We start from the raw sequence: 27,336 nt of genomic DNA, 5'->3' as shown, positions 1-27,336 counted from the left end.
TGAATACTGTCACAGAGTCACTAGGCCAATGCTCTGGAACTACTCCATACGAAGCCAGTCAGGACTCTGGGGGAGCATGACTCCTCTCTCTGAGTATACTGTCTCCAGGACAAGAAGCTTACACAGCTTCGACCTTCCTGGGGCTGACCTTGGAGCATTCAGCATCCCCTTCCACACCGTGCGCTTCCTGCAGCGAGTCTGACTGGGCTGGGCTCCTGGGGAAGCCAGAGGGCCCTGCACCCCAACTCTTCAGTCAGCAGTAACTCTCAGCCAGCATGTAGAACAGAAGGTTTATTAGTTAACAGAAACACAGTATAGAACAGAGCTTGCTATCACAGAAATAAGTGACTTTCAGCCAAGTCCATCTTGGGGAATCCTGGGCCAGGCGGCCTGGACTCCCCCTCTTCCAGTCCCCCCAAGCAGACTGCCAGCTTCCAGCGACTCGACCTCAGACACCCCCATCACTTCTCCTCCTTGTGTTTGTCTCGCTTCCCAGGCAAAGTGTCAGCTGGTTGTCACCTGGTTGCATCCCCCTCCTGGGTCTAAGGTTACTAAGGGCACCAGTCATAACATAGGTGCAGGCAGCTGGAGCAGCCTCACCTGCCCCAGAGGTCTGGGCCAAAGTCACACATCCCTATTCCCACCACGAAGTATTGGTGCAGCACACAGGGAAACTGAGGCACACACAGTATTCACGCAAAATAGTAAAACTCACAGAGGCTCAATAGTAAGACTCTCATAGAACATAACAAGGGAAAATCCCCATTTCATCACAAATACATATTCCATTAGCTCATGATAATGTTTTATGGCCCAGATCCAGCTAAGCACTTAAACAAGTGCTTAGCTTTAAGATTGTGAATGGTCCCATTGAAGTCACATGCTTAAAGAAAAGCACATTCTTAAGTGATTTACTCGACCTGGCCCAAAATTACCACTTCTCCTGCACTTGCATAGCTTTCCACATAACCAAAATATTGCTTAGAAAAACAAAGACTTGGTTAAAGGGGAAAAAAAGCCCGTGTGGGTCTCACTCCAAAATGGTAATGCAACTGAGAATAAGAGAATTTTCATTTATTATTTATTTTCTTCCTGCGCTGGCTATATCAAAGTTGTAACTGACTTGGTGCAGCAGAGTAATCATCTAAATTACTTTAAAAGTAATCTATGTACCTCTGTACATAGGTTGGCACTCTGCTGCTGGTGAGGCAGTGAGCAGGTGCTCAGTGGTTCTCAGAACAGGGCTGAGCAGCCGAAGACAGGAAGGCTGGCCCACTAGTTAAGACATTTGTCTAGAATTTGTGAGCTCTTCATTCAAATCCCTGCTTTGCCACAGACTTCCTATGTGACCTTGATCAAGTCACTCAGCCATCACCTGCCACCCAGGGATGTTATGACAATAAATACAATAAAAACTGCAAGGTTCTTAAATACTACAGTATCGAGGGCCATATGAGTACCATAAATAGTGTGGGATGAGTGCCTAAACAGATAGACAGAGCTGAATTCTAGTCGCTCGCACACAGTTGAGGTAAAGTCAGTTTTCTGATGAATGGTGGAACTTACCTGGCACTTTGCAGTAATCTTTGTATGCAAATACGATTGCAAATTGTGTGTTCTCTATTGAGATCATTATGGGGGAGGTGGCCTGGTTTTGTATGAGGTCAAGAAAAATCTAAGCAAATGGAATGATTCTACAAACTCAGATGAAATTGGGGGGCTCTTGACGTGCTGCCTGTGGCCTTCAGTCACTTGCATTTAATACAAGTCTGGGTTAACTGTGAGCACAATGGGCCCAGGCCCACAGTCTCATGATGTGCAGCTTGAGCCCTTGACACCCCAAGTTGTGAATTGCATCTGAGGCAGGGCTCTGCTGTGACACAAGAACCTGCACCACCAGACAGTTCTCCCCTCACCATAGCAGAGGTCTTGACACCACCAGCATCCAGTAAATGTCTGCCTCTTGAATTTTCCACACCGAGTTCTGCAAGCTGTTGCTTTTTTAATGGAGTTTCTCTTCCTACCCACTCACTCGTCCTTGCCCTTCTCTTAATGTATAGAGAAGAAGGGTGTGCCAAAGGTTAGGGGGCTAGCATGGCACTTGGCCAACTGGGGTTCAATTCCATCTGCTTCCTGTGTGACCTTGGGAAGCCACTTCATCCTCCTATGCCTCAGTTCCCCACTTGTAAAACCTCACACGGGTGTTGTGAGGACTAAAATAAGTCAATTTCTGTTTCGGCCAGAGCACAGGGGATGTCTGTGTGTAACTGTCTGTGCTACCAGACATCAGAGTTCTGTCTCTGAAGCAGATACTCAGTGAGAAGAGAGCTCAATAGGCTTTCTCCCTCAAACACCACAACCACCTAGCGGCTATGCGTGCATGCGGTTTGTATGCAGTTTACTTTATGCAGTTTACAGTGGGCTTCATTCAATAGATCCTTGTCTCCGTGGCAATGAGAACCTGTCACTTTGAGGCCTTAGGCTTCTGCAGAATGCCAGATCGCCCTGGCAATGTGAGCATCATATGCTTAGACGCAGGATGAAATGGAAACAAATTCAGAGCTCCCTACGTGACAAATCCACTGATACACACAAATTTAGAAATGTGCAGCTTGATGCAAGCCTGTGTAACAGGCTCTGATGTGCTTCTTCTATCTGATGAGGAGATGACACAGGAGATCACTTAGGATCTATGCAGTTGAAATCCGCTCTAGTAAATGTCCTTTTGACCTTTGTATCTTTCCTTAGTGACTCTTGGCACGGTTTTCACCTTTCCTATCTTAATTGTGTGTTAAGCAAGGCCTCCTATCCAGTAGTAGTTAAACAATGTTTTCATATGATTGGTGTTTTATTTATTATTCTTGTGTTACCAGTTCTATAACAAGCTCTGCTTTGTTTTTCCAGAGGGTTGCTTTAAACTGCCACTGAGGGTTAGATTGAGCCTTTGATCAGTGAATGTGGGGCAGCATTAGAATGGATTTGAAGACCAACATTTTTTCCCTGCAAGAAATATCTGTAGAAAACTCTTCCTCCAAAACTTTTCATTCCAAAAAGTTTGGCTTTCCCACAGAAAATTTCAAAAAGTGCAATTTTCATTTTGAGGTTTTTAAACTGAAAAGCCAAATTGGAAATTTTTGTTGTTACATTTCCTACAGGAAAATTTATTTGCCAGAATTGCTCAGGGGTTTGAGCATTGGCCTGTTAAACCCAGGGTAGTGAGTTCAATCCTTGAGGGGCCATTTAGGGATCTGGGGCAAAAATTGGGGATTGGTCCTGCTTTGAGCAGGGGGTTGGACTAGATGACCTCCTGAGGTCTCTTCCAACCCTGATATTCTATGATTCTATGACCTTTTTTAAATCATCTTGTCCAAAACAGTTTTTGGCCAGAAAAATTCTCTTGTGAACGATTTTAACCAGTTCTAGGCAGTACCTATCCAGGCCACTTTAGAAGGACTAGGTGATCATACCTGATCTGCTCTGTGGTCTAAGATCTAGCTCTTCAGTGCGGCTCTCTGTGCATGCATTTGTGTGTCACTATCTCTAACTAGAAGAAGCAGAAACCAATATTAAGTGAAAAGACGAATAATCAGAGCTATTCTTGGCCTAATCTGGTTTAAAGTGCTGACAGTGTGCTTGATCTTGAGTTTGCACAGAGTCATCTCTCCACTCCATCACTAGTCCACTGTCCTAGTAGACGGTATCAGCAGATCAATGCTGGTTTTACTGCTAGAACATGGTACTGTTACAGCTAGCCCATCTCTACTGTTGAATGGACTTTGCTTCCAAAGTAGAGAGAGGCCCATTTTTCTATTTTGCAGAATCTAGTAATTGACCAGATGGTTTTGTTTTTACTAGGGCTGTCAATTAATCTCAGTTAACTCATGAGAATAACTCAAAAAAATTTAAATTAATTGCAATTAATCACACTGTTAAACAATAGAATACTAACTGAAATTTATTAAATACGTTTGGATTTTTTCTACATTTTCAAATATATTGATTTCTATTACAACGCGGAATACAAAGTGTTCAGTGCTCACTTTGTATTATTATTTTTATTACAAATAGTTGCACTGTAAATATGATAAAGAAAAGAAATAATATTTTTCAGTTCACCTCAGATAAGTACCGAAGTGCTATCTCTTTATCATGAAAGTGCAACTTACAAACGTAGATTTTCGTGTGTGTTACATAATTGCACTCAAAAACAAAACAATGTAAAACTTTAGAGCCTACAAATCCATTCAGTCCTGCTTCTTGTTCAGCCAATCACTAAGAGAAATAAGTTTGTTTACATTTACCGGAGATGCTGCTGCCTGCTTCTTATTTACGTCATCTGAAAGTGAGAACAGGCGTTCGCATGGCACTGTTGTAGCTGGCGTTGCAAGGTATTTATGTGCCAGATAGGCTAAACATTTGTATGCCCCTTCATGCTTTGACCACCATTCCAGAGGACATGCTTCGATCCTGATGAGCTCGTTAAAAAATAATGCGTTAATTAAATTTGTGACTGAATTCCTTGGAGGAGAGCTGTATGTCTTCCACTCTGTTTTACCTGCATTCTGCCATATATTTCATGTTCTAGCAGTCTCGGAAGATGACTCAGCACATGTTCATTTTAAGAACACTTTCACAACAGATTTGACAAAATGCAAAGAAGATACCAATGTGAAATTTCTAAAAATAGCTACAGCACTTGACCCAAGGTTTAAGAATCCGAAGTGCCTTCCATAATCTGAGAGGGAGGAGGTATGGAGCATGCTTTCAGAAGTTTTTAAAGAGCAACACTCAGATGCGGAAACTACAGAATCCAAACCACTAAAAAAGAAAATCAATCTTCTACTGGTGGCATCTGACTCATGATGATGAAAATGAACATGCATCGGTCCACTCTGCTTTGGATCGTTATCGAGCAGAACCCATCATCAGCATGGATGCATGTCCTATGGAATGGTGGTTGAAGATGAAGGGACATATGAATCATTAGCACATATGGCAGAATGCTGCTACAACAGTGCCATGCAAACGCCTTTTCTCACTTTCAGATGACGCTGTAAACAAAAAGCGGGCAGCATTATCTCTTGCGAATTGTAACCAAGTTTGTTTGTCTGAGCGATTGGCTGAAGTAGAAATGGGTGGACTTGTAGGCTCTAAAGTTTTACATTGTTTTATTTTTCAATGCAGTTATTTTTTGTACATAATTCTACATTTTTAAGTTCAACTTTCATGATAAAGAGATTGTACTACAGTACTTGTATGAGGTGAACTGAAAAATACTATTTCTTTTGTTTTTTACAATGCAAATATTTGTAATAAAAATAAATATAAAGTGAGCACTACACTTTGTATTCTATGTTGTAACTGAAGTCAGTATATTTGAAAATATAGAAAACATCAAAAATATTTAAACAAATGGTATTCCATTATTGTTTAACAGCGCGATTAATCGCCATTAAATTTTTTAATCACTTGACAGCCCTAGTTTTTACCAATCCCTAGGCCTGTCAGAAAGGAGCTCAAAAGGAATTTGTGACTCCTGCACTTGTCCCTTTATCCCTTTATATTTCCTGTGTTTCCATCTGGCAGCAGTCTCCAATACTTAAATGGTGACTATAAGACTTTTATGTTCCCTCACATATATCCTGTTTCCTTGCTGTAAATCATGATGCAGCCTTTGTCCAACAATAATTTAGGATGGGTACCTCAGACTTGACTTTTAGTGAGTGATTGTAACCAATTTGGACAAGAATAACTTGTGCAGTGCTCTTTACTGTATTTACAGATTGACTCATACTTATATTTTTATTGGTGGAATGCTAGTGACAGCTAAAGGAAGATTGCCAGAGAATTTTTATTATAACAGATGTTTTTAGGCATTTATACATTTCTGAAACATTCGCCTCTCAGGCTGACATTTTCCAGATTTAGTCTTTTTGTTTGTTTGTGTGGTTTGCAAAATGTCATGAAATACTGGACCTTAAACCAATTACTAGACTATTGCCAATCTTACACCTTAGATGAAGATGACTTTGTTTGTATGTGTGGAGGATGGAAAAACATGTCCATTGCAAGTAGGGTGACCAGACAGCAAATGTGAAAAATCGGTACGGGGTAGGGGGGTAATAGGAGCCTATATAAGAAAAAGACCCCAAATCGGGGCTGGCCCTATAAAATCGGGACATCTGGTCACGCTAATTGCAAGAATTAAGTTGTTCAGAGCTGTGGAATGTTACGTTTAGTCCTGGGGAGGCAGATTATGGATTATTGGGCAGAATATAATTGAGAGACACGATCAGGCTCTGCATAGTATGTATCCAACCACTGAAATGATACTATTAGATATTTTCCCTTCCAAGCAGTTGTAGGTAGCTCTGCTATAAACCTGTTGGATAATACTGATCTGCAGGGTAGTAACTGGATCTTCTCATTAACTCATTTGTCTTCTTTTTCTTATTTTACTCATATATTTTACTTTCCTTACCTTTCTTATTAAATTAAGGTACAGCCATTGCATCATGGAGTATTAACATATCTCACAAGCTAAGTAGGGCTAAACATAGCTACTGCTTGGACGAAAGACCTCTAAAGAAACCCACAGTACTGCAGGTAGTGTTAATACATAATTCATTAGATGGCACTATGCCATCTGAATTAACACTGGATCAGTCTACACTCTTTGGAAGATCAAGTCCCATGAGTGCTGGGATTCTTATTGGTGATAATAGTATGCTATTGAAGATGCCATCTTTTGGAAGAGACTTTAATGACCACAAGCAGTCAAGTCCATGGATTTAAGAACCCAGAGTTATTATAAGAATAGTGATGTCAGTTCAACTACCTGAATTCCAGTATCATTCTGTCTCCCTACAACTTTGGGACACAGTATACAACTTTAGATACAGTATTTTTTCACTCCTTGTGTAGACTATTGCATGGTGTTGCTTTATGCTGTATTCATAAAAAAGGGGTTCTTCAGCAGGTTAATGTGTTGAAAGCAGGTTAAAATTAGCTTTACAAAGCCATTGCTAGTAGTCTCAGAGCCATTCAGGATTTCTGTTCAGTCCCTGATTCTATTTTTTTTTCAAACTTAATGTAACAATGATGCAAGTTAACATAAAAACATAACAGACCTATTTTGGATTGAAAAACAATAACTACACTAGTCACAGCACTGAAATACGTAAGTTGTGCCAAATCCCAAGGAGGACTTTCCTAAGTTTTTACATAGTCATTATTCAGGATTAAATGAAAACTCAACAAGGATCTCAGGACTTGAGCTCTTGGCAATAGTAGCAAACACCATGTAGTACTTTATTTTAAAAGGTCTATGATTCTGTAGGGCCAGACCTTGTATACTTGCAATGATTTTCAGCTGCATGTCACTTTATTTGATGAACCTATAAATTAATAGCAAATTCACACGGGCAGTTTTAACTAGAAGCATGCACAATAGGGGGTTCTTTTTACAAACAGTGGGTCAATTTCTGCAATTGGTTATATCCCTATAACCTCCTCAACAGCAAATGAGATAATGAGTGCTGAACTCGGATTCATAAGTGCATATGGAAAGCTTTTATACTACTCCGTTCTGTGCAGAAATTTTATGCAATCTACTTTTTCAGTATAGATGCTAAAGGTTTTGCATTGCAGTCATGCGTTCTCCATATTACTGGCAAAGAAGCCACACGCACAGAACTGCATTGAAGTAATGTATCATTTCTGTAAGATTTTTAAGGGAAAGATTTCAGTTGCCTTGAAAATGCACTACAGAGCTTTTTATTCATGTAATAGAGTCTTTGAGATATTGACTTTAAAACTCCACTGCCTTATTACAAATATTTTTGTTTGTATTACTAGCTTTCTTTTTTTAAACACTGCTTACCCCAAGTATTCACCAATAGTCTCTTCATAGAATGCCAAGAAATAGTTGCACACTTCTCCCAAGCTATGAAGAATATAATTCTGGTATTTCCTGGAGTCCTAGCTATTGGGCAATAGTAACGTAGGACAGAAAGGACATAGGCTTGACTATATTGTTTTCTATTCCAAATGAGGAACAGCTGTTTTTTTTCCCAACTCAAGAGAAAAGACTCATTCATTTTTTACAAAACAGGTCAATGGAGTTGCAGCCAAGTGTTGGCTGGAGATGTAAATTAGGAAATCTTAAAGGATAAGAATATGTTTCTGTTAAAGTGCTGTTAAATGCTTGAAGCCAGAAATATATTGGTGCAATTATCAATTTCTGTACAGTTTAGAGTTTCACTCCAGTATTCTTTATTGGCATCATTATGTATGTATTTGTATTGAGGTAGCACCTAGAGGTCCCAATCAGGGATCAAATCCCCATTGAGAGAGACATTTTACTCACAATAAAGGAGACAGCCCTTGTCCCTAAGGGTCCAATTCTGATACTTTTTACACTGATTAGCAGCATCTTACTCCATGAAGATGGATCCGATGCATCCGATGAAGTGAGCTGTAGCTCACGAAAGCTTATGCTCTAATAAATTTGTTAGTCTCTAAGGTGCCACAAGTACTCCTTTTCTTCTTTCCATGAAGATGCTGTCCCTAAACATTTTGTATTTATTATTATTTATATTAGAAGAGTGCTTAGGAAACCCAGTCATGCACCAAGATCCCTAACTTGTTAGGTACTGTACAAACACGTAATAAAACATCCCTTGCCCCAAGGAACTTACAATCTAATTAGTCAACTAATAGCTAATTAGACTAATTAATCCATCCAGAAAATACAGAATTTACTCTAGAACCTTAAAAAAACCCAACCCCAATGTGTTAAATCCCTTCTCATACCACAGTCCCCGAGCTGGCAGTCACATTTTTGCAGGTGGACTCTGGTGTCTGGTTGGATCCTGTTGATTTCAATCAGACTTGCTCAGGTATAAGGGATCTGCCTGTATGGATCCAGTTGCAGGATAAGGGCCTTATTGTGTAATTCTTTCTTTGTTTATGTGTAGGATGTGTTAATTTTCTTGCTTTCAAATGAGACTGCTCTGGGAAGATCAATTTTAAAAGAGTATAAGTGACCCCATGGGAATGGGGACCACATTTCCTACAAGAATGTACAAATTCAAAAATACATTCAATTGTTTTGCCTAAAGGGCTTGACATTGTCCTTTTAAATTCATCCTTTTAGAAATCTGACCTTTTAAAAATGAATTTTTGGCAAAGTTTTAAATACTAAATCATATTAAAGTGCTTCTTGATTGCCAGCATTGTAACTAGAGCCATACAAGAATATGCTTAGAGCTTTCAAGGAGAAAACATATTTATTATTTTTACTAATATACATTTATATCTGTCTGTGCACACACTGAAAACTATGGTTTATGGTGTTGTTTACCTGCTAGTAATAGAAGCTGGGGACTGTTTGGTCTGATTTGCAGCTTCAAGGTGTGATGATGAATAAAAAGAGATAAAGTAGGTTAGGTACAGTGGAGACAGGGTCTGAAATCAGATTGGTTTAGCTATGTTATAATCACTACATTCATCCCTAAATTGATCTACAGTGGATATCCTTGCCAAATTGCCTATTGGTTTTGGGCTCGCCTAGACGAACAGTTAATGAGCAGCAAGCAGGGTGTAAATCTGCAGTGTGCTAGTGTGCCATGCACTAACTGTCCATATGAAGCCTGTTACCATACGCTAAAAGTTCCCTTGTGTGCACTGACGTACTCCCATTTCAAAGCAGGGTATATCCAAGTGCATCGGACCCTATAGGTACGCATTCGGGGTGTCTAGCCCATGCTTCGACCTGCCGTTGCCCATGCTACTGTGGTTACAGTACTACTGTTGGTGACTAGCTTGATGATAGTGAGCGTGAGCATGTCTGTTCCGGCTGCGACTCATAGCCCCAACTTCAAGTGCAGATGTAGTCTAAGTAACCTTAGTTCCATACTTTAGGCATTTGTTTTAGTTTGCATAGGAAAGTATAGAGACTGCTGGCAAATACTGAGATGACCTCATATATTATCATATAAAATTTAGAGCAGGAGCCATGTTGTGACTTGTTTTTGTGAGGCATATAGCACATGGGCTGCTCCAAATAATAATAGTCTATTTATCTAAGGTAAAGGTTGATTGTAGGAGGGTGTCAGGTTCACTTAAGGATACCTTGTCACATCAAGGTTATAGATGGCTCTAAATATTTGCTTCACCTTCCCAAAGACTATCAAGCAGATATGGGTCAAACCCCAGATTTAAACACCCCCTTCTGTTTCCTAATCTGATGGGTATCCAGATGATAAATCATGGGCCAAACCAACACCCTGGGTCTGAGTGGGCCTGAACACTGGGATGTTTGAAATCCTGATAGGTCTGCATTTTTTGAGTTAAGCTCATTTCTACCAAAGATCTGAGAAATGAATAAGAAAGTGGAGTTAGAATGAATAAACAGGAGAATGAAATCATGTTGGGTGTAACATTGGTAAAAGAAGAAAAGGTTTAATGCCTTTGGTTGCCTTAACCAACTAGCATATGTGGATTCAAACCAGAAAGAGGAATTTGAAAAAGGAGAATGAAAAAAAGGAGAATGAACCCCAGTATCCCACTAAAGGCTTCCCATCTTGGCAGTACTGCATGAGCACAACTCCTGTTGACTTCAGCAGAAGTGTCACGCATGCAGCAGCTCCAGGAGAGGCCCAAGGTACTTAAGATGTGTTGCCAGTCATGGTACATGTGGTTGAAACATAGGCACAGAACAGCCATAAGAAAGTGAAGCAAAAGGGAAAGGATAGATAGCAAATCAAAGAAAAATGTATGGGTAGTATTGCCTAGAGAGACAGTAGAGAGACAAACATGGTAAGCCACAGACCAAAGTGAAGGGAGCTTGTAAAGAACACGAAATGGCAGAAGATGAACCATTGGATAGTAATCATCCTAAAAGCCAGCAGTGGTTAAAGTGGAAAGACAAGCTTTCCGCTATGTTGTCATGTCAGGATTAAAAAAGCCATTTCTTCTATCACGGAGAGAATGAAAGTCACAATGACTCTTCTAGAGAAGCTATTACAGATGCTCTACTTCTGACATTGCTCCTATACGTGGATTTTCCAGATGCTTAAAACTGGTTTGGTTTGTACACGTTGGTCTAAGAATATATCATAAAAACCAAAAAATCAAGTCTAAAAGACCTGTTGGTAAAGCTGCTGGCTGCCTCCTCTCTTGTTCCCTTGCTTACTCCTGGTCATTTGTTATTCCCTTTGAATTGCAGAACTGAGGAGCTGCTAGACATTGTAGGAAGGCAGTGTCTCCTACGTAAGCAAATTTGTACCACTCGGACTTTTCTTCTGACCTACATCTGCAGCATGAATTATGTCCCAATTGGTAAATAAATCACATACAAATAGAGAAACAATAAGTAATGGTGTTTCTTTAGGCTAATATCAATAAAGAATAAATAGAAGGCACAGCTCTTTTGAGCCAGGTATTGGCCAGTTTAGGCATTATTCAGTAAATTGGGCTGACTCCCTATACATTGTCTACTCAAAGATGAGATTTAGTCTCCATATATTTGTTTAGATTCATGTAGATCAGAGGTGGCAAACTACAACCTGCGGGACCCTCCTGCCCAGCCCCTGAGCTCCAGCCCCAGGAGGCTAGCCCTCTGCCCCTCCTCCACTGTTCCTCCTCCCCTGTAGCCTCAGCTCACTGTGCCGCCAGCGTGATGCTCTGGGCAACGGGGCTGCGAGCTCCTGGGGCAGCGCAGCTGCAGAGCGTGGCCCAGCTGCAGCGTGGCCCAGCTCCAGCCAGGCGGCATGGCTGTAGCGCCGCCAGCCACTGGTGCTCCAGGCAGTGCAGTAAGGGGGCAGGGAGCACAGGGGATTAGATAGAAGGCAGGGGAGTTTGGGGTGGTGGTCATGGGGTGGGGGTGTGGGTAGGGGTCGGGGTGGTCAGAGGGCAGGGAACAGGGTGGTTGAATGGGGGCAGGGGTCCCAGGGGGCAGTCAGGAAGGAGGGGGGGTTGGATGGGGTGGTGGGTGGCAGTCGGGGCAGGGGTTCTGTGGGCAGTCAGGGGACAGGGAGAAGGGGTGGTTTGATAGGGCAAGGGTCTTGGGAGGGCAATCAGGAAGGAGGGGGGATTGGATGAGGCAGGGGTCCCAAGGGAGCAGTCAGGAAGAAGAGGTGGGGGTTGGATGGGGCGGCAGGGGGAAGTCAGGTGCAGGGGTTCCAGGGGCAGTCAGGGGACAGGGAGAAGGGGTGGTTGGATGGGGCATGGGTCCCGGGGGGCCATCAGGAATGAGAGGAGGGGTTGGATGAGGCAGCGGGGGGTCAGGGGGCAGAGGTGTGTGTGGATGTGGCAGGGGTCCCGGGGGAGGGGCCCGTGAGGGAACGGGGGGAGTTGGATGGGGCAGGAGTTCCGGGGAGGGGCATCAGGGGGTGAGAAGCGGGGTAGAGTAAATGGGGGAGGGCAGGCCACACCACCGGCCCTCCATACAATTTCCGAAATCCAATGCCACCCTCAAGCCAAAAAGTTTTCCCACCCCGATATAGAGCCCTGCAGCATCTACGTAGGAAATTGAACTGTTTTGACTGCTGAGAAACAGCAATTGAGTTGTGGAGGACATGTACTAAGATCAAGGGGCTGCTATGTATCATGTAAATGAATTTGGCTAAGCAAAATAACTGGGGATTTAAATGTTCAAGGAGATTAGAACTACAGTATGTTGCAGTATATTACCTCACCTTAAAATGCAGCAATTTACAAAGATAACCACAGGAACAAGGCATGGGTTGTGCAGTAAAAGGAAGTGTAGTTTGGAAGAGAGAATATCTTAAGTAGAAGTATTGTCACCAAATTATAATATTATATATTCAGGACATTTTTCATGTATATAAGATTACATGAAGTCCAATTGCCCAGTTTTTTATTCTGGATGTAGAACACTTTTTAGATTTCATAAATTGCATGTGTGGTTTAATGGTTTGATCAGAAGATTTGGAGACAGGCCTCTTGAGTTCTGTTTCTACACATTGCATTTTGTGACTGAATGACCTTGAACAAGTTATTCAACCTCTGTTTGACCATCTGAAAAATGGGTGTAATTTGTTGTTGTTATTTATTTGTATTGCGGAAGCATACAACTAGGGTTCCAAACATGGACCAGAATCTCAATATGCTAGTTGCTGTACAAATGCAGAACAAAAAGATGGTCCATGCCTAAAAGAGTTTAAAATCTAAGTAATATATTTAGCTTCCTTGAACATGAATTATGTCTTAAAGCACTTAGAGCCTTTTATGAGACACAAATCTGTGGCCTTCAGGGCATTCCATATTATCATTCTGCTGTGCAGTCTGACCATTCATAATTTTGCATTGACAGTAGGGAGCAAATGCTGAACCTCTTGTTTCAAAACCCCTATCTTGCAAAGCACATATACACATGCTTAACTTTAAACATGTGAGTAGTCTCATTGACTCTAAAGCTCTGGCTCCTAGTACTTGAGCTATATGACACTCTACCTTCACTGTAAGTAGTATAGAGATTATGATCCAGTTGAGCGGTTATGATTCTGTCCTACAAGGGGTGCTGATCTGCATATACCCATATATATATATATATATATATATATATATATATATGCATGCATGCATGCCATGTTTCATTACTAGTATATTTTTATTACATACAACATCTTGATTCATTAATAATGTGCACTTTGGATCCTATATGGTTAGTATGCCTTTCATACTATGTGTGTGAGAGGGAGGGAGCTAAGGTGAAGAAGAATCACAATACAAAATGTTCTCTCCTGTTACTGAATTGCATCTCTTAAAAGTGCCCTCAGATATTACAAATCTTGCCATGTCACCCTTTTGACCTATTTGCAAGCACAAACAAATGAGAAAAAGGAAAAATACTCTCTAGGGTGCCCTGTGTATCTGAATGGTCCAAATTTCCACTGGTGAACCACCAATGAATTGTTAAGTCTCCAAGTGAGAATGGTGTCCAAGGACAGCCAGAGAAAAGCCTATATAAAAGATTAAATGTACTGAGCAAAACCCTGTAAAATAGATTTTCTTGACCTTAAAAAGTAGCAAGTCAATAGCTCAGTAAAGGATAATTAGCAGGAAAACACATGTAGGTGGTTGCAAAAAATACATATATTGATCCAAAGTTTCTCTTTCTGCGCATACATTTGCATAACAATTACATATTTGAATTGAGATGCTCTTATTTCTTTTCGGACTGGCCATTCTGGGAGACACTGAGTCCAAAGTAATTAGCACTTTAAAGAGCATTTTAATGAGAAGTGTTGAACTGTAGACCTGGAAGGGATGATATGGAACATGGCTATGTTAGCCTTCTGCAGAAACTTCAAGTAGAAATATGCTGATTCCCATTGTAAAATTCAATGTATCTTCGGGTCTTTGTAGCTAAATTAGATCTGTATGGTGAGAACTCCAGTGAACTTTGTGGAGTTCTCTGCACTTTTTCTTTTCATGGTTATCAAAGGCTCTGATATGGAAATATAGCTTGGCGTGGTGTGAACAAGAATGTATTATGTGTGCCCATTCACATAACAAAGGGAATGGGGTGAGTTGGATTTTGGTTTTTATAATGCGTGCACTAAAACGTGGCATTTCCTTTCTTGCCAGATTAAAAATAAATGCCCACATAATATGTGAGGTGATTCCCCCCCTGTAATTGGCTCATTTGCAGACAACAGACATGGTTCACAGAAAAGGGGGGGGGAAAGCTATGTGGATTTTCTAAATAAACAACTTTTCCTGAGCAAATTTGACCTGAAAATAATAGATTCTGTGGGAGGAAAATATGTAGAATAATTTCTGTTAACCACTTGAACAGAACTTCACCAAAAATCAAAAACTGTTAGCCTGATTTTTTCTATGAGTGCATATTCATAGATTACAAGGCCAAAAGGGACCATTGTAATCATCTTGTCTGACCTCCTGTAGAACACAGGCCATACAACTTCCCCAAAATAACTCACAATTCCCCTTGAAAGTCACACTAAGGTCTCTTTACACCATTCTGGTATTGTAAAGGTGCTTTGGAGAGGGTGAAAATGTAATGTAATCCCCACCCATCTTTTCTGGGTAGGCAGTAGGCAAGCAAGTTGTCATGCTTACTCCTAGACCTAAATTCCAGGTAGCTCAATATGGGTGTAAGGTGGGTCTTAGTTCCTTACACAGGTACTTAGCCTGAGTCAGAATCTAGCCTGTGATTATTACATTAGAGCAGGGGTGGGCAAACTTTTTGGCCTGAGGGCCACATCGGGGAATAGAAATTGTATGGCGGGCCATGAATACTCGCAAAATTGGGGTTGGGTGTGGGAGGGAGTGAGGGCTCTGGTTGGGTGTGTGGGCTCTGGGTGGGGCTGGGGATGAGGAGTTTGGGGTGAAGGAGGGTGCTCTGGGCTGGGACCAAAGAGTTCGGGTGGGGGGGGATCAGGCCTGGGGCAGGGATGTGGGAAGGGGTGCAGGTTCCAGTTGGGGGGTGTGGGCTCTGGGGTGGGGCTGGGGTTGAGGGGTTTGGGGTGCAGGAGGGTGCTCCATGCTGGGATTTGAGGGGTTTGGAGAGCGGGAGGGGGATCAGGGCTGGGGCCGGGTGGTTGGGGCATGGGGAAAAGCTCAGGGGGTGCAGGCTCTGAGTGGCGCTTACCTCAAGTGGCTCCCGGAAGCAGTGGCACGTCCCTTCTCCGGCCCCTACACGTGGAGCGGCCCCCCACCTTTGGAGCAGGGCCACGCGGCTGCTTCCGGGAGCCGCGTGGTGTGGCCCCCAACCCTGTGCCCCAGAGCGGGGCCATGCCGTGGCTTCTGGGAGCTGCATGGTGTGGCCGCCACCCTGGCTGGAGCACTGAAGCAGAGCCGAGCTGCGTGATGCAGCCCCCAACTTGGCACCCCAGCTGGAGTGCCAGAGCGGGGCAAGCCGAGACCCCGCTCCCCACCAGGAGCTCACGGGCTGGCTTTAAATGGCTCTAGCCTGCGGGCCGTAGTTTGCCCACCCCTGCATTAGAGAAATCTTTTTACGGGAATGCCCAGCTATGCACATGCCTGATCATAGTAACCACATACTTTAACCCATGGCCTTCCTCACTTTAACATCATGGCCTTCTCTATCTGTAGCTGCTACTAGAAAAGGAGTACTTGTGGCACCTTAGAGACTAACAAATTTATTTGAGCATAAGCTTTCGTGAGCTACAGCTCACTTCATCGGGTGCATGTAGCTGCTACTGTTTGTTAACTCCACTCATCAAGATTAGGTGCCAAAACTCATATATGTGAGCAGATCTGGGATATTGCTGGAACTAGTCATGTGTGTATGGTTACTGATTGTACATGTTTGCTAAATAGGGATGGAAGACTGTAGGCTGCATGGGGCAAGAGCTTTGTCTTTCTTTTTGAACTGTAAAGCTCCCAATGTGTGTCTAGGCATTATCAGCCTAGTTACGTTGTCTGTAATGTAAAATACTATAATGTTACACATTTGATTATATTATATATAATTAAAAACAATCTCTCTGTATAACATTTTAGATAGCATATAATAAAATATATCTCATTACAGAGGCTTTGCAGGAGAAATCTTTAGCATGGCAGTTTAAACTCACTGTTTCAATCAGTGTTAATGGGAGCCATGGGGTCTAACTCTCTGTGCTGAAAATTTACCCTGATAAGACAGCAAGGTTAGTGGATCATTCACAGTTGCAGTTGCTTATGTTGGACTTTCCTTCCCTGCCTCCCTCCTCCATCTTGGAGCCTCAACCAAAAGCCAACAGATTTATATTTCAGAGAAGAGTGTGAAACAGACCAAATCAGCCATGATTAGAGCTGTCCAGCCCTATGGGGAAGAAACTAGAGCAAAGGGCTTTGTAGGGATTTCTTGCTCTTTGCCATAGAGGAAACAAATTGTCACACTTATGAATCAGCCAAGTTAAACTGCACAATAAATGGAGTGAGAAACCTTGGAAAAACAATACACAGAGCCAGCTAAGTGTCCTAGAGGTGATGAAATGCACTGACAGGTAGACAGTGTGTCAATACTAAATGGGACCTGGATCGCCAATATTTTTTATCCCTCCACACCTTTGACCTACCCTCCAACATCTTCTCACCCACCCACACAGTAACCCTTCCATTCCTCATGCCTGTCCTCATGTTTTCCTTGATTCTTGCTCTCCGACCTCTGCAGGACAGACTCTTAGAGTCACCTTCTGCCCTCTGATATACAGGTGCTTCTCCCATTTAAATCAATGGGGCAAGAGGGAGAAATTTGCCTTTTTTTTTAAATGTGCTGATATCATTAGCTCTGGATCCAGCCTGCCAAGCAGAACTGTATTCCATCCAGATCCAGTGCATTTACTCTGAGCTGGCAGGGTCTGGGAGCATTGTCCTGATGCCTCTTTCATACACTGAAAGAGTAGGCTGGAAGAGAGGGGTTGGGAAAGGTGCATGTTACATCTCTCAACAGCAACAATTGTGAGTAGAATTATTATTTATTATTTGTATTATGGTAATGTCTGGGGACCCCAATCACAGATCAGCCCCAATGACAAGAGCTGTCTGAGAACCAGGATTCACTGGAATTTCTGCCATTTCAGGGGGGAAAAATTATTCCGACTCGGAATGAAATATTGAATTTCAAAATTTCCCAAGACACATCATTTTTGAAAGCATTTCATTTTGGGTCAGTCACACCATTTGTTATTATTTTTATATCATTTTATTTGTAATTATTTTATGAAAGAAAACAGAAACATTAAAATTATAAAAATACAAATAAAATAATAAATATAAACTCATAAAATATACATTAATAAAATAAAAATAAAAAATAATGCAACAATAAAAATAAACTTCAAAACAAAGTCATTTTGAAAAGGAAAATCGAAACATACCATTCTGATAAGGTCAAAACAAATAGGATTGAAACTGAACCTTTTGACCTTATCAGAATGATTCATTTCCATTTGTTTCCTAAACAAAATTTCATCAAAGTTGACATGATCCTGTAGAATCTTTCAATTTGGACTGATCATTATTTTCTGATGGAAAAACATTCAGTGGAAAAATTTTCAACCAGCACTACGCACAACATAAGACGGAGTCCCTGTCCAGAATTGCTTACAAAGAACAAACAGAGCTCAGGAGCACGGCAGATAGGGAAAAGTTAGAGAGAGCAAAATAATAAGTGTAGCTGGCTAGAACCTCAACTAAATGGAGCTATACCAAAAGATACCTTCTAAGGCTCTATGCCAGTACTTGTACTAGAGGAAGTCTGCCAAGTTCATAAATACGTAGGCAAACCTGGACATCTGCACATGGATCAGGTAGATATGTTTCTGTAGGGCATCAACATACAGTTGTGTCAAAAAGTTGGATTTACTGACCCTGAAGGCAATTTTGTGCCTTTAGAAATGACAATGCAACACTGGCACCCGTATTTAATTTCTATATGTCGTTATTGCTTTCAGTTTTTAACAAGAGGCAGTGTGCTGCAGATTTTTTCCTACTATCAACATAGATATAACTATTTTCCCCCCCTTTTGACGCCTGTCCATTTATGGTAGTCTGTTAGACTGGCTTAGACATCTGATATAAATTCATTCCTGTAGAAGGGGAAAAAATTGGTTGTGCCTATATCCTACTAGGAATGAATCTCTGCGGGCTGGTCTTAGGCAGAGGTTGACTAAGGTGAACTTCCTCAGTTTGCATTTGGATGCCTTGGGTTTCATGTCAGCAAAATCCATACAGATCTTGGCTGTGTTTTTGATGCTGAGTTTCCTTTTAGTTGAGCATTTCATGCCACCACTTGATCAACTTTTTTTTTTAAACGAATAGCACTTAAGTAATATTGCCAGGTTAAGGAGTTCTCTTATCTTGCCCAATGCTGTGAGCTTTATTCATACAGTCATTATAAATAAGTTGGATTGCTGAAATATGCTCTTTCTCTTGGCCTTCCTGCAAATGCACTTTCTGAATCATACAGATCCAAACACAGTATCTAGGTGCCTGGAACAGACAGTCATCTGATCATACAGTATGGGTCACTCCATTACTTGTCAGTGGCCTCAGAGTATCAGTGCATGAACTGTATAATGTAGATCCTTTCTTTCAAATAATGTATCTTGTACCTTCTGATTTAATATGACTTATTACAGCGTATGTTATCCCGTTGAGCTTTACAAACTATAGACCATCTTCAAGAACCATTTCACCACTGGTATGTAGGCACTTTGGAATGGAATATAACAGCTGTTCAACTACCCAGCAATAGTACACAAGAAATCAGGAAGAACAAGGGAATACTATATCCATTTGAAACTACATGGAAAATTTAGGGTGGCGGTATGTAATTTATTCAGAATTTGGCTGGGACAACGGTTCTCTTGGGGAAAAAAAAGGAACATGCATCTTTAATGACCAGAAGTGATCAGGTGCATTTGAAAGATGGCACCTCCAGAAGCACAATACCTGCTGGGGGCAATTGTTTCAGTACAAGCTTGGAAGGAAGAGGGTCCTTATTAAATTACCAGCACCACTTCATGCAGTGTCTTGGGGTTTCCTTCATGGTGTCCCATCAAAGTATTGTCTAGTCTCCCTGCTTAGCTTATGAGACCCATTGAGATCTTAGCTCCAGGTGGGATGGAGCTTCTTGTGTTCTCTATTCCAGCCAGGTCTCTTAGGTCTTCCAACTCTGAGTTGCTTTCTGTTGCTAAGTCCTGCTTTTATTCTGCTAATAACAAGACCAGAGTATGAACAAAAATCTTGGACGCGAACAGTCTCAGACTTTGGAGAAGTTTGGAATTGATCCAAACTTTTCAGCTGGTCCTAAGCGCTATAACTATCTGAACTGAACCCCAGAATTTGAACGGTCCTGACCTTTTAGAGAAACTCAGTTCTTAATTTGGATCCAACGATTATGGCTTGGGACAATCTTTGCCAGTAAATGATCATTTGCACCCTTAGGCCCTTTCTATTGCAACCTCCCTGTCCTTCTAAATGAAGGAAATTTACTCCTAAATATTTATCCAAGCCAAATTAATGTTTGTTTTCGGTTGTGCTGAATAATATAGCAAAAAAATTTTCCTAGTTGCACTGTGCATGGGCTGTCTGTTTGTCTGGGTGCTCTTTAAACAAAGATTGTGTATCACATTATATTGTATTTTATTGTCTGAGAAAGCTACTCTCTTGTTATGAAATATACTACTAGTTTAAGAGAAGAAGAATATAGCTACTGTAACTGTGTTAGTATAGGAATAATTTTGCTATAGAAATTAAATTTTATACCATCATTAAGAAAACCAACACTTTGCAAGTCCTTGGAAAATTTGATTTCTGACTTTTCAGTGGGAGTGGCTCAGATATTTAGAGTTGTAGGCATAGACTCTTACTTATTGCAGCAGTGTAAGAGCTGGATGCTCCTTTGCCCCAGAATTCAAATAATCAGGGAGACTTTGAGTAAAATACCCTTTCTGAGGTGTTATTTGGGAGAATGTAATTTAATGATGGGTGTAGCTCAGAAATATTCAGAGATCTGGTCCTGATCAACACCTGACCTTTATCCAAACTATCTGAATCTCCTGAGTTTGTAAAATTGGGCAGAGAATCACCTAATATCAGGCTTTCTTGGTGAGGTGAATGGTGTTTATCACTTCTAGACAGGATGCAACCAAAGCAAAAAAGCACCTTTCTGGCAGCAGTTTGGCAGTTATATTTCTGTGCCTGGCCAGAATAATAAAGATTGGGTTGGGAAAGGTTCCTATCAGTTCTATTTTTATCAGAATCAATTCACTCTTCCCTGCTTCTAAATCACCAGAAGCATCTAATGATTCATTCTCTGTCAGCAGCATGGACCTGATAGGGGAGATCACTCACTCTTTGAGATCCAGACATAGGGTCCCTAGAAGCAGTGAAAGGCAAACAGAAAATTAAAAATATATTTACTACTTATAAAGGCCTTAAGCATATGTTTTACTTTAAGCATGCAACTAGTCCCATTGAACTCAATGGTACCACTCCTGCTTAAAGCTACAGGCATGTTGTATGTGCCATACTGTCAGAGCTGATATCAACAGTGGTGCGAAAACCGCAGTCCGATTGGTATAAATGAGAGGGGGTGCTGGCAGATTGTTCTCTTTGATGGCCTTATATTTTTGGAAATAACTTTCCTTATGGCCCAAAATAGCCCAAATCTGATGATCTCCAGCACACTATTATTCTTTCTTTGTGTTGCAGTAACACGTAGAATTTCCAGTCACAGACAAGGACCCTATTGTGCTAGGTGCTGTACAAACCACAGAACAAAATGATAGTTCTCGCCCCCTGACAGTTTATAATCTGAGAACAACACGAGAAAAAATAAGTGTGGGTTTGTGTGATGGGGGAGCACAAGCAAACAATGAGGCACAACTGGTATGTTGGAATGTTGTGAAAGGCATGTTTGTAAGACTCCTCTTCTCCCAGGCATTTGAAAACGGACTGGTTGGGAGGAGGAATTACAAGCTTGGTGAATTATTTGAGTTTTTAAGTTATTTGGCTTCAGTGGAGTTGCTAGCTGACACTGTACTGCTGCCCTTAGGCTGTATTTTTAAATTACCCCAAGGGTGCCTAAAGCACATGAAGAGACATCCTTTTTACCTAAATAAAATAAAATGAAAAAAGGCTTAAGTGATTTGCTGGATCAGGGTCCCTATCTGACTATTTCTCTTCAATCTCATCTTTTTGGAGACAGCTTTTCAACCAGCTGGAAACAAATGTCTCTTTCATTTTCCTGTTGCAGTTGGGCTGTTAACATCCTCGCCAAACATTTCTTGATCCTCAGTTCCAAGCACCTTAAAACAAAGTGACATTTTAGCTGCATCGGTGAACCTTTCTGACAACCTAAGCTGGGGGAGGAGGCATGTGACTGACCCTGAGTAAAATGCATAGACCCTAGTTGTCACATCGCACCTGGGGATTTTCATTTTTAGTGACTACCCCTTTGGGTGCCTTGATATATCAGATAGAACAGCACTGAAAGAGGATATTTGCTCACTGCAGATCCCTTGCCTAGTATGTGCAGAATGATTGAATTACATATTTTATTTATTTCACTGATTAAGTGGTTCGACATCAGTTTATCAGCTTTTGCTGTAACACCATGAGCTGATGGAGGAGTCGCGCAGAAAGATGTATATCTGGAAATTAGCTTCAGTGATTAGTTAGTCGATATGAATCAACACTTGTGTGTCTTTCTATCATGACTCATCTCTCAAAATAAAATAGTTGATGACATGATGAGCTTTTTCATTCAAAGATGATGAGCTGGAGGTCAGTTCTTGCTATTTACTCTGTGGAGCTTCCGCAGTTCCGTGAGGCTTCATGTTCACAAGACACAGAGCCTTGACGACACTAGGGTTCTTTAGCAAAGATGTCCCACTGTTGCTAGCACTGATACAGATCCGCCACTGTTAGTGATGGTGGACATCTCCTGTGGCTGCCAAGATTTTTAACACCATGTCATTTAGACCTGCTCTGAATTGGGTGAGACAAGATATTAAAAATTCTGACAACCATTCCATACTAGTGAGTTATTCTGGTGTTAGCAACTCTAGGGAGCTTTTGCTTAAACAAACCCGTAATGTAGATAAGGCTCTAAACCCTGTCAACATGTAGCCTCAGGGTCATCTAAGGGGTCTCCAAAGAGGAAGAAAAAAAAATTAGCTCTGCACTTTTGCATGGAGAGCTCATAATTCTATTAAGTGCTTCTTAAACCTATATTTTTAAAAACAGCAATGGTAAATGTTGTAAGGGAAGAACACAGTTGTAAATTAAGTAAGTAAATAAATAAAACCCAGGAAGGTTAAGTGATCAGAGCTTTAAAAGCTAACTGGCCGGAGCTTAAGGCACCTATAATAAAATGTGACTGCACACAAGACATCCTGGGAATATTTCATAACTCTGTGCTATATTCTTACCAGCCAGGAAATAGCACTGGTAGAGAGTAGGGTAATTTCACTCATCACAGAGAGTTCTCGGTAGAAATATTTCATGAACAGGGTAAAGAAGAATGAATTAAAATTATGGGTCCAAATCTGGTGTAAATCTATCCATCGAGGAGTGACTCTGAATTTTCACTGGTGTTAGTGAGATCAGAATATGGCCCAGGCTGCCCTAAAAGCAAACTGTGAGACCTGGTTCTATAGTATTGCTAACCCCAGGTATTATGAGTCAGCCCCCAAAAATCTCAAGTAGCTTAAAAATCATGAGGGTTTTTTAAAAAATAATAAATTACTGGGGGGGAGGGCTTCAATTTGCTTCTGTTTTTTGAGATTTTCATGTATTTGCATGACTCCAGCCCTTAAATATCATGAGATTCATGATAAAATCTGGAGAGTTGGCAAGATCGAGATCCCTTGTCAGAAACTGCGATAATAGTAACACCTCCTGTCAGAGGATTTCATGGTGATTTATGCTCACAAATGATTTTCGTTAAGCCTGGCAACAACCCTTTAAGGTAGAGAAGTATTTAAAATCCCTATCTTCAAAATGGGGAACCTAAGGCATAAAGAGGCTAAGTCATCTGACCAAGGTTACACATGATGTCCATGGCAAATTTGGGAGCAGAACTCTGATCTCTGATTTCCAACTACTGTACTTTATCTAGATTTCAGAGTAGCAGCCGTGTTAGTCTGTATTCGCAAAAAGAAAAGGAGTACTTGTGGCACCTTAGAGACTAACAAATTGTACTTTATCTACAAGACCATCTTCTCTAGTCTTAAGCATTAGCAGGGTAATGGAGAGCCCTGCTTTGCGAATCAGGGCTCTCAGAAATAAAAATGAAGAAGGAAATATCAAGGTTTTAAAACAAAATCATCCATCAAACTTCTTAGCATCTGCCAAAGAGAAAGGTCTGAATCTCCACGAGTGAAAAATGTTAAAATGTCAGGTGCTATATATCACGAGTGAAGCAAGTCTTAACTTGGCTTCCCACAACCTCCCCAATCATTATTATTATTATTTTCCTTGATTCATTCTTGAATCTTGTTTAATTCCTACAGCTACACATATATGAATGAATAAATCCTTTTGATAAAGGTCTAAGAATGTGGTTGCACTTTAAGAAACCTAGGAGGGAAAATTGTTTTTAAATCAACAACATTTGTATGCTATTCACTGTTCATACTAAGTAAAAAAAATTATTCACTTGGCAGTTACCCAACTTGTTTCTGTTCTTATTCTTTGTTCAGCCCATTCTCCTCCTGGGGACATCTAACCTTATATGTAATTACCCCACTGAGAAAGAGAAGTAAGTATAAATAACCATAACTTCCCTAACAACTAAATAGAGTTTGCAGTATGTACAGTTCTCCAGGCGGGATCATCATGTTGGTTACTGATGGGGAACTTTTTTCCAGAACTGCATTTTAGTTAACTGTTGGGGTACATCCCTGAAGATGATGAATTTCTCAGCTCCCCTTCTTGCATGGCTGGGAAGCACGTACATGCAATAGTGATGGACACTAAAATCTATTTCCCTAAGTTAAGTATCCTCACACCTTCTGGTCAGCTGTCTAAATGGGCCGTCTTGATTATCACTACAAAAGTTTTTTTCTCCTGCTGATAATAGCTCATCTTAACTAATTAGCCTCTCACAGTTTATATGGCAACTTCCAACTTATCTGTATGTGTGTGTGTATATATCTATATTGTGACAGAGTCGGGCCAGATGACTATAGGAGAGTAATAGAAGGCAGATATATTAGCCCCAGGCTAAGTAGGTCCCTTTTCCCTGGGTAAGGTAACAGGAAAGGTTCCAGAACAATCAGGAACCTTCTGGAGACTATTAAGACAGGCTGATTAGAACACCTACAGCCAATCAAGAAGCTGCTAGAATCAATTAAGGCAGGCTAATCAGGGCACCTGGGTTTTAAAAAGGAGCTCACTTCAGTTTGTGGTGTGTGTGTGAGGAGCTGGGAACAAGAGGCGCTAGGAGCTGAGAGTGAGAACACATACTGTTGGAGGACTGAGGAATGCAAGCATTATCAGATACCAGGAGGAAGGTCCTATGGTGAGGATAAAGAAGGTGTTGGGAGGAGGCCATGGGGAAGTAGCTCAGGGAGTTGTAGCTGTTGCACAGCTGTTCCAGGAGGCACTCTAGACAGCTGCATCCCACAGGGCCCTGGGCTGGAACCTGAAGTAGAGGGTGGGCCCAGGTTCCCCCCAAACCTCCCATCTCCTGGTCAGACACAGGGGGAGTCTACCTGACTTGTGGGTTCAGAAAAACGGCCAAGCTGAGGGCTGCCGTGAAGCTCCATGGCAAGCAAATCTGCCAATAAGCGCAAGACCCACCAAGGTAGAGCAGGAACTTTGTGTACATATTATATTGTGACGGGGCAAGGCCAGATGGCTATAGAAAAGTAGTGGGAGATAGATATATTAGCTCCATGCTAAACAAATCCCTGGTACCAGGTTAAGTGAAATGGAAGCTGCTCCAGGTCAATTAAGACACCTGGGGCCAATTAAGAACTTTCCAGAAGACAGGAAGAATGCTATGTTGATTGGGACACCTGAAGCCAGTCAGGGGCTGGCTGAAACTAGTTAAAAGCCTTCCAGCCAGTCAGGTGGGTGTGCATGTCAGGAGCTGTGGGAAGAAGTTGCGCGGTTGGAGAGGCTGAGTAGTACACACCATATCAGGCACAAGGAAGGAGGCCCTGAGGTAAGGGTGAAGTGGAGCTTGAGGAAGTGAGGGCTGCTGTGGGGGAAGTAACCGAGAGAATTGTACATGTCATGTTTCTAAAGATCAGCTATCATAGCTGATACTATTAGGGTCTCTGGGCTGGAGCCCGGAGTAGAGGGTGGGCCCAGGCTCCCCCGCCCCACCTTTGCCCCCTGTTTAATCACTGTGACTGGGAGACAACAGAGACTGTGCAAGGAAGGATAACTTCTCCTCACCTCCCTCGCAGCTTATGATGAAAATGGCTCAGTAGACTGTGACCCTTGTCTCTAGAGAAAGAAGAGTTACGTGGAGGGCCACAGTGAGCCTCTGAGGCTAGCGAAATCCGCCAGGAAATGCGGGACCCACGGAGGCAAGGACAGAGCTTTGTCACAATATATATATATATATATATATATATATATATCTTCTTACTATATGTTCCATTCTATGCATCCGATGAAGCCCGCGAAAGCTTATGCTCTAATAAATTTTTTAGTCTCTAAGGTGCCACAAATACTCCTTTTCTTTTTGCGGATACAGACTAACATGGCTGCTGAAAACTAAAATAGTAGATATATGAACAAACAGACACGTAACAGTATATCCTTTGTCAAAATGTACGATCCCTCCAAACAAATGGTATTGTGAAAATGAGTATGACAGACTCTGAATATCTAATTTTAGTCCTTAATTAAAGTACCCTTCATCTGATTTGCTGGTCTGTACAGACATTCACTTATTGCCAGGAGAAATGTGTAACTATTTGGCTGCAGCTACTAGGAAGAGCATCTACCTAGTGCCCCGGGAAGGGTGGTGGTGGTGATTTGATATATAAGCACTCTACAACAATTATCTTTTTTTTCTTTCCCAAGGTTTGTCTAAGTCGCTTGGTCTCATTGAAGGCTATGGTGGGCGTGGTAAAGGTGGGCTTCCTGCCACCCTTTCCCCAGCAGAGGAAGAGAAAGCTAAGGGGCCACACGAGAAATATGGCTATAATTCCTACCTCAGTGAGAAAATTTCACTGGATCGTTCCATACCGGATTATCGTCCAACCAAGTAAGTATCCTTTATTATCAACATCTCAAAACCATAGGTGTGAGCGATAAGCCAGCAGTGTTGATTTCCTCCATAGAATCACAGAACTGGACTTCTGGCAGGACTAAGTATTATCTAGCCCATCCCTGATAGGTGTTTGTCTAACCTGCTCTTAAAACTCTCCAATAGCAGAGATTCCACAACCTCCCTAGGCAATTTATTCCAGTGCTTAACCACCCTGACAGTTAGGAAGTTTTTCCTAATGTCCAGCCTAAACCTCCCTTGCTGCAGTTTAAGTCCATTGCTTCTTCTCCTATCCTCAGAGGTTAAGAAACATTTTTCCCCTCCTCCTTGTAACAACCTTTTACATACTTGAAAACTTATCATGTTCCCTCTCAGTCTTCTCTTTTCCAGACTAAACAAACCCAGTTTTTTCAATCTTCCCTCATAGGTCATGTTTGCTAGACCTATAATCATTTTTGTTGCTCTTCTCTGGACTTTCTCCAGTTTGTCCACATCCTTCCTGAAATGTGGAGTACAGAACTGGACACAATACTCCAATTGAGGCCTAATCAGCGTGGAGTAGAATGGAAGAATTACTTCTTGTGTCTTGCTTACAA

The 27,336-nt window shown here is 41.6% G+C and overlaps 1 protein-coding gene across 2 annotated transcripts in view; it reads left to right on the top strand.

Moving 5' to 3' along the window:
• GALNT17 (polypeptide N-acetylgalactosaminyltransferase 17) overlaps nucleotides 1–27,336 on the top strand; it is a 279,918-nt gene that overhangs the window by 45,977 nt on the left and 206,605 nt on the right. For both annotated transcript variants that reach the window (XM_038376323.2, XM_043499464.1), the window contains exon 2: nucleotides 26,554–26,737. In XM_038376323.2, coding sequence (XP_038232251.1) covers nucleotides 26,554–26,737 — 184 coding nt within the window. The remainder of the gene's footprint in view (nucleotides 1–26,553; nucleotides 26,738–27,336) is intronic.

This window comes from Dermochelys coriacea, chromosome 17 (assembly GCF_009764565.3).
Source record: "Dermochelys coriacea isolate rDerCor1 chromosome 17, rDerCor1.pri.v4, whole genome shotgun sequence".
Lineage (NCBI taxonomy): Eukaryota > Metazoa > Chordata > Testudines > Dermochelyidae > Dermochelys > Dermochelys coriacea.
Note: the sequence above shows the minus strand (reverse complement) of the source record. Positions and strands in the feature narration are given on the sequence as shown.